General features: G+C 34.2%; 1 protein-coding gene across 4 annotated transcripts in view; it reads right to left on the minus strand.

Annotated features, from left to right (window-relative positions):
- NBEA (neurobeachin) overlaps positions 1-14427 on the minus strand; it is a 452410-nt gene that overhangs the window by 373243 nt on the left and 64740 nt on the right. For all 4 annotated transcript variants that reach the window (XM_058019299.1, XM_058019300.1, XM_058019298.1 and 1 more), the window contains exon 2: positions 253-484. In XM_058019299.1, the coding sequence (XP_057875282.1) occupies positions 253-484 (232 nt within the window). The remainder of the gene's footprint in view (positions 1-252; positions 485-14427) is intronic.

Genomic DNA, 14427 nt, shown 5'->3' on the forward strand with positions numbered 1-14427 from the left:
ATCACTAAGATAACAATATCTTCTCAAATGAATTAACAACCAGTTATTTTACACCACGTATCTACAGAGCTTACAAACTAAGAATATATTTCTGTAGTTTTCCTGAAATTAATAAAAAAGTACTTCTGACTCAATAGCAGTACTAATGAAAACATCACTTTTAAAAAACAAAACATCCCATACCCTTCCATAATCACAAAACATTGGCAGGTCAAGAACGCAATAATTATTTTATCAGCTGGCAATTTATACCTGCAATCATGTCGTCCACAGTACTCATCTTCAGCAGTACCTGTTCAATTAAGCCAACTTCCGTGCTGGTCTGTAAATTACGGACACTTTTACGTAGAATTGCAGTGAACATACTCCAGATTTCTGCTTGGCACGTCACATCACAGTGCTCCAAAAGCTCTGACATGCATGTGATGCTCTCTGCATCCTGGATTATAAAGTTCATCTCTAGATCAAATTCGCCACCAACCAGCTAAAAAAGAAAAGAAGAACATTATTACAATGTGAAATACATAGTTTAGTGTCTCTCATACCTTCATTGTGACCAATACAGAGTATGTTTTACATGGTTAGAGAAGTAACTTTGATAAGAGAAACTAATAGCTATGCTTTCTATATTTGAAGCATTCCTTCTTGTGAAGTACTTGATAAGGTAGCCTGGCCCAGAGAGATGTAGTGCAGAACCTAAAAAGCTCTGAAAGAAATTGAGACTTTTCCACCATTCTCTGAAATTTGCCCACTCAAAAATAAAAAGACACTAAAATTAACTCAGCTTTTTCTCATTACATAAGCCAACATTTGCCCTTAGTTATGCATTTGGAAGACCTTACTGCCTTTTCCATTATCCCACCCAAACAGTCATGCAGTCATGGTTGGAAAAAGAGCAACTCATCTGCTCTGGAGTAACACAGACATAGAAAATTTATTATACCAGACATCACTCATTGTGAGGTCAAGGAAACCAGCTGGCTGGTGCAAGGGAGAGATTGCACCAGGAAAGGATCAAGCATTCAGATAAGAAGTGAGTTAACAGCAGTTCTGATGAAATGACAGCCTGACTCCTATCTATCCAGGTACTGGCAAAACACTTTCCAAAGTCCTAAGCTCCAATAAAACTCAACAACAACCAGGTGTGTATTAGGAGGGAGAGAAAAGCAAACGAGTAGAAGAAAATATAGTCAAGACCAAATATATCTTCAGGAATGGAATTCAACAATTTTGATCAGTCATTTGTGTAACTTAAAAAAGCTGAACTCAACAAAATCTACTAAACCAAATATAAAATTTAGTTTAAAAAAGCCATTTTAATGGCATAAAAATCTTTCAGTTCTGAAGGAAACACAGTCTGACTCTCATGAATCCTACTTTATCCTAATAACTTTGAAGAATTTTGAAAATACCAGTGTGAAATTTGACAGAAGCAGGGAAACACAGAATGGCTTATGTTGGAAGGGACCTTTAAGATCATCTTGTTCACACTGCCATGGGCAGGAACATTCCCCTTGACCATGTTACTTAAAGTCCCATCCAAGTCTCTCTGGGAAACCTGTTCCAGTGCTTCACCACTCTCACAGTAAGAATTTCTCCCTAATATCTAATCTCGACCTTCCCTCCTTCAGTTTAAGGCCTTCCCCCTCCCAACCCAGCACATGCCCTTGTAAAAACTCCCTGTCCAGCTCTCTTTTAGGCTCCCTTTGAGTGCTATAAGGTCTCCCTGGAGCCTTCTTTTCTTCAGGCTGAACAAGCCAAGTCTCTCAGCCTGTCAGTTACACTAATTTTAGTAACTGTAAATATATTACACAAAATAATGGAATAAATTAATATTAAAATACCTTTAAGAATTTTGTTCTATTTGTTTAATGGAGTTACATAATTAAAATCTCAATAAAAAGCTTAAATTAAAGATATTCAAAGAATTATCTCTTATAAGCGCATAATTTCAGCAGTCAATTTTAATAGAAAGTAATTCTATGGCCTATTTAAAAGCAGTTTGTATTGACTTGAAATTAACTCTAAAAAATAAGCAAGTTGAAATACTATGCAAACTTTTTTTGGTGGCTAAGCCTATCCAAATATTCAAAGACTTCTTTCATAACCCATCTTCAGACAATTAATATAATACATTTAGCTTCCACCCTAATTCATACTTTGCATTCACTTTCAAATTACTTTTTCCTCTATCAATTAATTGCTAATAATAATTATAATTTTGTAACATAAAAGATTCTAATATGCTAAATATATAAACTGACTACCTCCTTAGTTCTCCTGAGACATTTAATTACATTCAAATAAAAACTATTATCCTAATTATAATTAGTGCTTCAATTTAAAACTTGTGACTGCATAGCATATATTTGCATATTTGGTAAACACATGATGTGTACCAAAGGAAGGCAAAAAAAATTCAAGGTTAGAAACACACTATTTCTATGTTCATTATTTAGAATTATGAAATTTTTCATAGAGGTTTTTACTCTCTTTTCAAGAAACCCAGGCAGAGTTGTTATTTCTGAAAACAGCAGCAACTTGTGCCTACTTCATCCGCAATCTGCATCGTTGTGTTCTCAGACATCTCTTCACCAGGGTGAGCCTCTCTGAGATTATGTCAAAAACACACAGAAGTACAACAGCCACCTGTAGAAGACATTCAATTGAACTCCCTTAGATTAATATTCTGAGATGAAAGTAAACATCTCTAGGAAGTGTCTACTTTCCTCCATTTCTTTCCATGGATGAAATCTAGGATGAAGAATTGTATCTGCTGAGAGTTCATCGCTGGATTCATTCAAAGGCCATGTGTTCACAGATCAGAACAACTGGCCTTAGTTGGCCTGGCTTTTGCAAGAGGGTTGGATCAGAGAACCTCCAGACTTCTGTTTGAACCTCACCAACTCTGTGATAATATTTAGATAGTCTAGCTTCAGACTATCATCATTTGGTTTTGATAAGGTGGACTTAAAAACAAGGAAAAAATTCAGTTATGCCTCAGTTGGAATGAAGAGGTACAATGCAGACTGGTTCCCTTTCCTCAAACAGTATTAATAGTAAAATTCTAATTAATTTAAATTAATAAACTAATATAGAATCAGTAAAACAGATTAAAATAATTCACTGTAGACTAAAATAATTCAAACCATATTTGCTTTCTAATGTAATCCATATACTGATGTGTAACACTTAAGAGACTTAAACAAAGCCCCTGTATCAGTCTAAAGTGATAGGATATTTCTGTACTAATAAAACCAAGATGTCTCATCTATAAAACATCTCAGAGAATTTGCATCAAAAAACACACTCAGCTCATAAAATTGGTTCTATGGAGAATCTTCTCCTGGGCTACAGACTTTCCAGCAGGTGCTACAACTATTTCACTTGTACAACTGGCCACAAAAAACTTCTAGCCCATCAGGGTTACTGCAAGAAAACAAGAAAATGTTCCTATTTAGCCTTAACATCAATCTAAGTATACTTCAGACAGTAAAAATTATCATCATTATCATTAAAATCAACTTCCTTAGTAAAGGAAACAAATTAATGAACTAATTGACAATGACAGCAAAAATTTAGGATGGTAGGGGGAGGTGAATTCTATAAAGTAGTCATCGTAAATTCATCATGAACTTCTTGATAAAGAGAAGTCTAAGATGACAAGGAAAAGCTAAACAAAAGTGAAGCAAGTATACAGAAATAAATAAATATGATTAATTTCTGCTCAAGAAATAAAGCAGGCATCTCTGCCTGTGCACAAGGTGCACAATCAAATGGAATTCAGCCAATAAAAGAAGTAGGACATTAACTACAAAAAAGTATCCTCTAACAACATTTCTGCAGGGGGATTTCCCAAGGAGGACAGCAGGTAAATAGGAATACCAAGCCTCCACCACAGCAGGGGGAGGTAACCAGGGGAGAAGCACAGTGGCAATGAGCTGGTAACACACTGCCACTAATGAAAGGACCAACTTTGCTGAGGAGCCAGAAATCATTAAATGCAGTTAGAAACCAACTGCTGAGAGCTGTGAAGATTCTTCTGATATGAACTGTCCAGGAAGCAATGCTTAAAAACTCAAAATTAGTAAATGCAAAGTAATTAAAAACTGTTATAGTTTTCCTCATGTGTATAAGACAACAGGCTCCAAAGTCTGATATTATCATCCAGAAAAGAGATCTTGGAGCCTGTGAGGATGGCGCTTCAAAAAACTATGCCATATTAAAAATTGCCAACTAACAACTAAATATTCATAATGAATTTGCTGCTTTCTAAGTTGGGCAAAACTGCGGATGCAACACAATATACCAAAAAGTTAAATCATACTTCTAAAAAGTAACTTATTTTTAATATAGCTCTTGTAATAGACTTCTGTAATAAGACAAATTTCAGCTGGAGTACAAGATGAACACTTCAACAGAAATCCTCACAGAAGCCAGTATACCATACCATAAATCAGGGCTCTTTCCATATCACATATCTCAAATAGAATCTATTTTTATGTCAAACACTTTGACATAAAAGTCAAAGTCTTTGCATTCTTCAAGGAAATATTTAATATTTAGTAAAGACCATGTGCTTTCACTGTGATTAAGTATCCTGAAGTATTGCTTGTAATTTCTCATATTCTGCATCTTTCACAGCACAGCTATAAAAAATGAATCACCATTCTAATGTTCAGATAATGGTTACAGGTGTGTTGACTGTGGTCAACAAGCAATTCCTCCCAAAGTGGTGCTGAACTGCCAGCAATAAGCAAGTTAGACTGGAGTCTCCATGCTGAGATTGCCTGTAACAACAGATTGACACTCCTTGCAAATTTCTCCAAGAGCCTTCCTTAACCTACACCCCCATTCTCAAATGCAGCTGCTTTGCTCAGAATTTCCATTTTTCTGAGTGTTATGGCCATTCCTCACTAAGTTCCTACCATTCATCATGCTATGCAATAAAAGCGTTTCTTCCTAAATTGCCACATCTCTGCAGAACTTAGGCTGGGTTTTTACACCCTTTTGATCTAGACCAGAGAAGAAATACTTCCCCAAACAGAAGTTGTCTACATATCTCAGACAGTACATTCATACCAGTTCTTGAAATGCAATAAAATACGTGCTGCCCAACATCTAGAATTAAATTGTTGACTTCTGAAAATTGGAATTTTTTAGTATCAGATTCTCCAAATCAAGTTTGGAAGAATGAATTGAAATTAAAAGTGAGTTGAATATTTCAGCTGTATTTGACCTAGAAGAATCACCTAGTCCAAGTGTCTGACCATTCCAGGGCTGTCTGAAAGTTCAAGCATGTTGATAAAAGAATTATCCAAAGGCTTCTTAAATGCTGACAGGCTTGGGGCATCAAACGCATTTCAGAAAGCCCATTCCAGTGTTTGACCACCTTCTTCACAAAGCAGTGCTTCCTAACATTCAATTAAAATATCCCCTGGTGCAGCTTTGAACCATTCCCATGCATCCTGGCACTGGATACCAGGAAGAAGAGCTCAAAACTTCCCTCTCCACTTCCTTTCCTCAGGAAGCTGTAGACAGCAACGATTAAAGACAGTATATTAGAGCTATATAAACCAAAGTCTTCAAGCATTTGCGTCTCTAAGTTTGCTGTTCATTGCTGTCAAAGAAGCATTTTCTAGCTTCCTTCAAGTTGGAGTCCTGTCTGCATTTATTTAAACAAAAACCAAGAATATGAATTCCAACACTAGAGAGACAGCGTCACTGAAAAATTTAAGTATCACAATAATATAATTACTAAAGCCCTAACCACATCCAGGCCTAATCTCCACCAGGTCACTCCTACATTCTCTCTCCTAATTAAGTAATATCACATTTGCTCTCCTTTTTCTAAAAGCAAAAATAAATGAAGGTATAACACAGTCCACGTAACAACCTCATCTGTTTTAAACTGCAGCACTTTAAGTTCAAGTATATACATATACAACCAGAACTAAAAAAAAAAATAAAAATTCCTGTAGCTATATAGGAGGTAAACAGTTTGGAAACAAAACCATTAATTCTCTTCCTCTCCTCTAATGCTCATCTCTCATTTTAGACATTACAAAACAGCTGACTCAGCATATGGCACAAGTTTCCACAGGCAAAGAGCTGAGAATAACCTACTCAGATGAGATTGAAAATCTCTTAAAATCCCAACTCAGTTAGTTCTTTTGAAGAGAAAATTAGTAAACATATAACTCTTGATAACTAAAGCCATCATATAACATGGAAGTATAATTTTTGTCAAAATTGGAGCATCTTTTTTACAAAACAACATTGAACCGATTTCATAATCACCAGTGAGAATTCCAAATATGTGGCATCAGACTGCCACTGTTTCTTATATAAAGACAGGCAACAGTATAAGCATTAAAACACAGTTTTCTGAGAAAAGCAGTAGGGGACTCGAGCGGGAGAAAAAACAGGTTACTCTTTTATGGTCATTAACTAAAACCTTAAACTTCTAAACAATTAATTCACATTTTTAGGAAGATTCTTCTTCAACTGCATGAAAGAAGATTTCTTCAGGCAAAACGATTTAGAATGCTAAATGGAATAAATTAAATTGTTCAGTGACAGAAATGTGTGCTGATCATATGCATTTGTTAACCTAAATATATCAATATAACTACAGAGAAAATCACAGCTAAAAAGAACTTAAGAAGGGATGTTTCATAACTGGTACACATTCTTTATTTATTTTTAAATTTAAAAAGGTAGTCCTTAGAGATTTGAATTATAGCTATGTGTATCTGGGCTAATTTTCACAATTCTCTTTATCATCATTGGAAAGTAAAAGATGCTTAAGGCAAGTGATTATCTCAGTGGTTTTAGATGCAACATCAGAATGAAATAAATATTTTTCAGAGAATGTAGTACTTTTTACTGACTATAAAAGGACAACTAGTTCAGGCAGGCACTTCTAAAGTTATGTCAGATAAATCTTAACCAATGTGCTCACAATATGGTTTATAACCAAATGACAGCACTAAAAGACTGATTCTCATGTGAATCATTACAACAGGATATAATTCTGCACATTAACATACCCTTTTAAATGAGCCTTCCTTCATTTAACTTCAAAACCATTTTTACTCTGAATAATATATTGCACTATATTGGTAGTTTGTCACTAAGGGAATGCTACCTAGCAAGTTTATTGACAATTTAAAGCAATCTGAGAAATTACTTTAAATACTACTTTTTGTACTTGTTGAAACAATATGAATGAAGTAAAATTGTGAGCTTTTAGAAATTCCATGAATGTGCTGGTTATTATGCAAGCTTAAAAATATCCCACGGATTTATCCTTATTTTCTTACATTTTCCCTCGAGGGAGGAGGACACTCCTGTAGGCAGATCAGCTCCAGTGGTTGACCAACTGCATATACATATGATTTACTGAGACAACTATCAATTACACTGGGATGGGTCACAAGGCCGTATAACATCCTTGACAATGTTCTCTAAGTATTGCTGAGGCTTTAAGAGAAAAAAGACAAAAACCCCCAAACCACAAAGCAAAAACAAAGAATGGGCTATTTGCCACAAATTTCTTAAGCTGTTTTTTACCTACTGTAAAAAACCACTGTTTTGGGGTAGGACAGGAATTAGCCTGATGAAGTTCAAATATCAGCCTTCATAAAAGCTTCTTTAGCACAAGAATCAGATTCCTTGAAATAAAAAGTCCTACCTCTAGAAGGAATGCAAAGAAAAGTTTTGAAGTGTGACACAAGACAAATCTTATCCACTTAGAAGAATTTATAAAGTAATCCAACCATGTCTGACAGAAATGAAGACAGATAAAAGTATTTTACATAAAAGTACCTAATCCAAAACACAAACCTAAAAATCCTTCTCATGGTCTATTGTTCCTGTGCCATTAGAAGGAGACACTGTTCCTATCTATTATTTTGATCTCCACAAAACCATTTTTGGCCAAAGCAGAATATGAGATTTTACTGTAAGACATTGAACCTGAAAAATTAGAGACTAAGAAATAAATTGCAGGTTTAATTTCAGTGAAGTAAAATTAAAACCATTCTCAAACTTGTAGCTAATTTGTTTTCAGTTTATCTTATAAATTACTTCTGATCTTGACTTAATCCCCAAAGAGATCAGCCAATTAGATAAGGGACTTTTTTACATCAAAAAAGAGAACAGATACTGAGAATTTATTTTAATAAATAAAACCAAGCAACTTAGGTTTGCCACATGACTGAAAGCAAAAATTCAAAATTCAAAACACTATCACGCATTATGTTTGTGCAAACAGCAATGTCTGTTTTTAAAAGGAGACAACTGGAAAAACCCTCAACGCATGCACACCTGTTTCCCAAACTTCACATACAGGAGCAAGGAGAATGTATTTGCAATAAATACTAATAGAAAATTGAAGTCAACAAAATTTGCCAGTAACTCAGAACAATTGTTTTTTAAATTTCTTTGTTGATTTTATTCATTTTTTATTATTCAAACATACTTGTCAAAGCAATTTCTCTTTTGTGTGTTAACTCACAGATGCACTCTGTGACTAGAACAAATTGCAACAATACAGTTAATGCAATTTTAGTCTTGGAAAATGATGGGGTTTATTTTAGAATAGTCAGTGGGATTGTTCTCTGGTACATCAAGGATACATACCAATTAAAGAAGAAAAACATGACAAAGAATGTTGATTTGTGAGAATCATGGTGTATGTGCTACCTACACACTTTGGCTAAGAACAAAAAATAGCCACACACGATCAGGACGAAGCCCACCAGCCCCAAGTACTAGCCCACTATCATCTTCTAGGCAGCCATCACATATTCCCCCTTAGTCTGTAAACCCAAACCAAACAGTCTGCAGGCTGTCTTCTTGCCCCCTTCTTTCCCATGGGGTACAATCAGGAGGGCAAAGTGGTTGCTCTCAGAGGGCATTACCTGTTCCTCCTCACTATTTAGGAGCTCTCTTATGTGCCACTTACTTTGCTAAATACCACTTGACCAGCTTGCTTTTTTTTATACCACTGCACTGTTTGGTAAGAAAACAAATTACTTAAATTTCTATATTAAGATTTAGCTATCTATTGCCTATTGGAATTCCTAAAATGAAATAATGAATTTTGAGAGTGTCCTATTCTCATGTCCACCTTTTCCTTAAGTTTTGGTTTTCTTTAGGGTCTTTCACTGCTTTTATTTTGAGATTTTTCATATTCCTCTTGTCACACAACACTCAGCAATACTTAAAGGCCCAGAAACTATAAATCATGGCTATGCAATATTTAAAACCAAAACAATTCCAATGAACTTAGTTATGACAGTGCCATTTTCCAACTGATACGTATAGATGCACATTAAAGATTAATGGCAGAGGGATAGCCCAGGCAATTCACAATGCCAGGTATAAAATGATCTCAAAGAACACTGAAGTGAGATGTGCACAGCACTGGTCTCAACTTCGTTTTGCTCAGAATCAGGAGCTTAAGGGGAAGGTCCTTAATTCTCAACATCCTGCTGCTTGCTTACATCGATAATTTTGAGACATGTAGTCGTATTTTCAGTTGGTGTCAGCATTCTGAAATGCTGAAATTTCCAGTGGCAATGTTCATCACCAGCTAGAGAAGCTCCACGTTCAATTTTAATGTGCTCATTCTCATCAATCTTTCATTTTTAATTAACTACTTACCACGCAGTCCTCTGCTCCAAAAAGTTAATGTGGGAGAAAACAACCCAGTGTTTGGCATAGTGAAAAGCCCTCACTCACCTCTGAACAGTGACTCTTTAGTGACTTTAATGATTACAGAACTAATACTGGGCATGTGCTATAGCTCTATTTAATTCTCTGCATACAACATAACTAGGTTAAAGACAACAGTAAATGTAGAACAATATCTATTATAGAGTTAGACTGATCTATGGAGTTTGAGGAAATGCTTCCCCATAGAATCTACCTAATTCTTGATAAGACTGAAATGCTCATTGACTGTATTTTATAAATAAGTGAAATCAAATGTATAAAGAAACATGATATTGCCTTAAATCTTGCTTTTTTCCCATTTTTCCATATAAATTTTAATTTATAACTAGCAAAACCCTTCCAAACCTAATAAATTATTACAAAAAACAATAATTTCTCTGAAAATGCCATCATTTGCAACAGCACAACATTGTCTAGTGGGTGAAAAAATACAGAATACATATACATGACTTTAAGATGTCAGGGCTGGAAAAATCTCAATAGCCACCCTCCTTAACAACAGCCATATAATTTCTGTTGCTTTTCAGTTTTGGCAGCCTGAAGTTTGTTAAATTTTCAAGCACAGGCATTCTTTAAGGTTCTGTGTTTCTTTAAGAAAATCAATACAAAATACACTATTTGTAACATTTTTCTCTTCCTCAAAAGTGCAAAACATAAAAGACAAGAATTGTAATTTAAAACTTCCTAAAATTTTTCTAATCCAATTTATTTTTTTCAAGTCCTTACAAGAACCTGCCCTTGATCATAGAAAGCAATTCAGACACCACGATTTGTAAGGCTAGGATTTTTTAACCAGATTTGTCAATATTATCCCCTTTGCTTCTCTAAATAACTCTCAAATAGTGGAAGAAGTTTTTTCTAGTTTGTGACTGGACTCCCACAGGGTTTTAGCTGTCATTAATGATTTAAGATTTTTTTTTATGCAATGATAAAACACAAAACCTCAATTGCTAAAGGAGGCACCACACAGACCATAATGAATTGTTTTACAAACATTTAAGTGCATCCTAATTGCCTTCCCTCAAGCTTCTTAATTTATTATGCAGCTCCTCATCCAATAAAATATTTTCTTTAATTTATAGACAATAACACAGTTAAGAACAAAGGCCAGAATTATACAGCCATATAGGAGGTGCAGCTCTAATGACAAAGGATTCTTTTAGAGAAGGAAACTCAAAGGCAAATAAAGAAGTGTGAGAAACGATTTATTAGTGGCCAGAGTTTCCCTTATGTAAGAAGCCTGTTGGATTTTCATTACACAAAGTATCTCAGCACTTTAAAATCAGTGACAAGAGGCCAAGTATCTACAAAAAGTGTAACAGTATAGGCTGGGCATATACTATAATAGAGAAAATTCAGTATATCAACCTCCTATTATTTGTGGCACAGCCATCTCTTGCTCCAGAAATCACGTCATTGCTTCAATAGGCCAATAGATTTTCTTCCAATAATTTCTCTGATTACTTTCTGAACCCTCAAATTCTTGGAGCCTTCCCAGCCCACAGTAAGGAGTCCTACATTTTCCCCACAATTTGTGTAAAAAGACCTTGTTATGCATCTGCCAGAGGTGTGTTTAATTTCAGCCCTCTGCTGCTTGCATTTTGAAAAGCATAAATCAGGTGTTTTCTATCACATTCTTCCCTTTATTTACTTATATTTCAAATACACTTGGTCAGCTCTTTTCCAAGCTGAACAATCCTACTTTGTTAAGTCGCTTCTCATCTGAAATCTGTATTTAATCACACTTCTTACCCTTCAAATTTTTTTCTAGTTTCAATATATTCTTTTGAGACTGGAAATCACCAGAACTTCATACAACATTCAAAATACAGACATATCAATAATTCATAGAGTTTCAAAATATTACTCCTGTATTGCTCATTTTTCCTTAATGCTTCCTTATATTTAATTTCCTTTTTTGATTGCTACTAAGAACCAAAATATTTTCCAGAAAGCTAAAATCACTGTGAGACCATTTACAATAATGCCTGTCAAAATGCACAGTTAATATAGGTTCACAGATGTGAAATGAAGTTAGAACTTCTATTACTCCCTATGAGACAAGGAGAAAACAGACTTTATATAAGTACCTACACAAAATAAATGCAGTTACATAAGCACCATACTTCTCTGTAAAAAACAACAAAACCTTCTCATTCATGACTTCCATCATAAGCTCCATTTATAAATAATTGCTACACAAAACTTCAACTGAAAGGATAGTTCTAGTGATAAAGGATTAGGAAAATAAACTCTGCTCACTCAAAAAGGAAAATGCATCCTCTCATCAGCACATTAGCTCTTCGCTGATTCACTTCAAAAAAAAACTCAACCAAGAGAAGTGCTTACAAAATTATGGTGAACAGGCAACAATCTTTTTTTCAGCAAAATACTCCATCACACCTTAACATTTCTTCCATGTTTTGATACTAGTCCTATTCATCATTCACTCAACTAATGAAGCTTGGAGGAAACACTTCAGGATACACTTTTATCTTCTCTCTAAGAGCCAGACCCAGATTTTGAAAACAATGTAACTGTGGAATGAGTTTCAAATCCTCCATCTGCAAATCTAATTACAGAGCTCCATCTGTACTAAGAATTCCTTTCAAGGCATCATCTAACTGAGTAAAACTGAAATCCCATATCATTTGGTTTGATTACAAGATAACTACAGATGAAGTGTCAATAATTACATGGTTAGGTCTTCTGCAGTGGAGGAAATTCAAGTATTCTTAATTGTATTAAAAGAGAAATTCATACACTGCTTAGTCAAAAATCCTCAAAAATTGCCAAACTACAAAAAAATTTATGAAAATTTTCTCAGTACACAATTAAGACTTACCTCTACTCATCAGATGCAAATATCAAGCTATTATTAAGAAGAATTAAAAAAAAAAAACAGCAAGAGGGGCCTTATAGAAAAGAGGGTTTTAATCACATTAGAACACGTTTTCAATCACAGTCCTTCAACGTAGCCATGTTTTATTAATGAAGATTTTGGTTCTAAAATAATCAGCTGTCATTTGAAGTAATTATGTTTGGTGATGCCTAACATATTCTTCAATCACATTTTAGAAAAGAAATTAGAATACAAAGGACTTAATACATCTAACTTATTAAAAAATGCAAAAACCCCCTCTAAAAAACAGCATTCCTGTCACACAAAATGAGAAAGTAGAAAAAAAAAACCAAATCAGATTAGAAGTCATTCACATGAGACACCAGTAAAAATTCATACTCAACTGTTTTTGTATCATCTCAAAAGAACTTAAACACATTTTTATTTTAGGAAAAAGTATAAAATACTAAGCAGTAAATAAAAGGAAAGAACTTCTAAACAAGGTCTTCTCAAATGGCTGAATTCAGTTATTTTCAACTTCTAACAAAATTCAGAAAGAGGAATAAAACACAAGAAGGAATTATAGTTACAGTTCACCCTTTAAAAATATCCAAAGCCATAAATCCAGCAGAATCTATCAAAAAGACTTTTCAGATCTCATTTAAGACACTCAAATTGAAATATGCATATATCAATGTTAAAAAGCAATAAAGATACTTGAGAAAGGTATTATCATTTTGCTATTCTGTATTTTTACCTTATGAAATGCATTATTTTATTTCAACAAAATTTTATTATCAAATTATGTTATTTATAACTAATTAATAAAGCATAGAAATTTTAATTTACGTTAGAATTTCTACAAACATATCCAAAGGCCTATGTCTTCATAATGATTAACAGGGACAGCGTGTTTTTCTCCTTTTGTCTGGTGTAAAACAGAATCAGCACTTAATTTAGGTGAATATGTTACTTCAGAGGAAATGGAACAGTTATATAAATGGGAAAAGCAGAGCTATTTAAATAATCATAATCCATAAAAGCTCTTTCATAAGTGAGGTCTTCAGAAACAATTATCAACTGGCAAAATAGAAAATTTATTCCGGTGCTCTTTAATCAAATATATGATAATCAGAAGCAGTGTGCCAATTCATCCTGTGTGTAAACAGATGAGAGCAACTTTGGAGGAACATAGTCTGTACAATGACTGCAAAATCTTGATCAAAAGTTCAGGTATTTCTCCTTCCAGTACTTCTCCCAACTTTTATTACATGGCAAATCTAACTATATTCTTAACTTACTGAATACAGGGAATAATCATAATTATATTATTCAAATAAACTACACTTTCAGTTGTTTCAGTTAACAAAATAACTATTTACTTCATTAGTTCTTCTTGGGAAACTTTTATTTAAGATCTAGTTGGAGTTTACCTCCTCAAAAAAGCCACATTTAAATCCTCTCCATAAGAGAAATTACAGATATGCATGAGGGAGGAAAAAAACCACTTTTTTCCAACCATAGCACTACCAGGACTTTGAATGCCAGATTAAGTTTTTCTACTTTTTGTATCTTTTAAAGAAAAGATAGCTTTGAACTGATTCTGATGGTCTATGAAATTCACCAATTATTCTTCTTTTCTGTATTTCCTATGCATTTTTGGTTTCCTAGGCAGCAGGAAAATCCACCAAAAAATGTATGTAGTCATAACTAACTAAATAGAATTAAAGCACATGAAAAGTTGCAAAACCAAATTGTGGCTGCACTAAACAACCAGAAGACATTTGAAAGCTCAATCATAAAGTGGGCATCACTCCCAAAGAAAAACAGGGCATTGCTTA

The sequence above is a fragment of the Melospiza georgiana genome, chromosome 2 (assembly GCF_028018845.1).
Source record: "Melospiza georgiana isolate bMelGeo1 chromosome 2, bMelGeo1.pri, whole genome shotgun sequence".
Classification (NCBI taxonomy): Eukaryota; Metazoa; Chordata; class Aves; order Passeriformes; family Passerellidae; genus Melospiza; species Melospiza georgiana.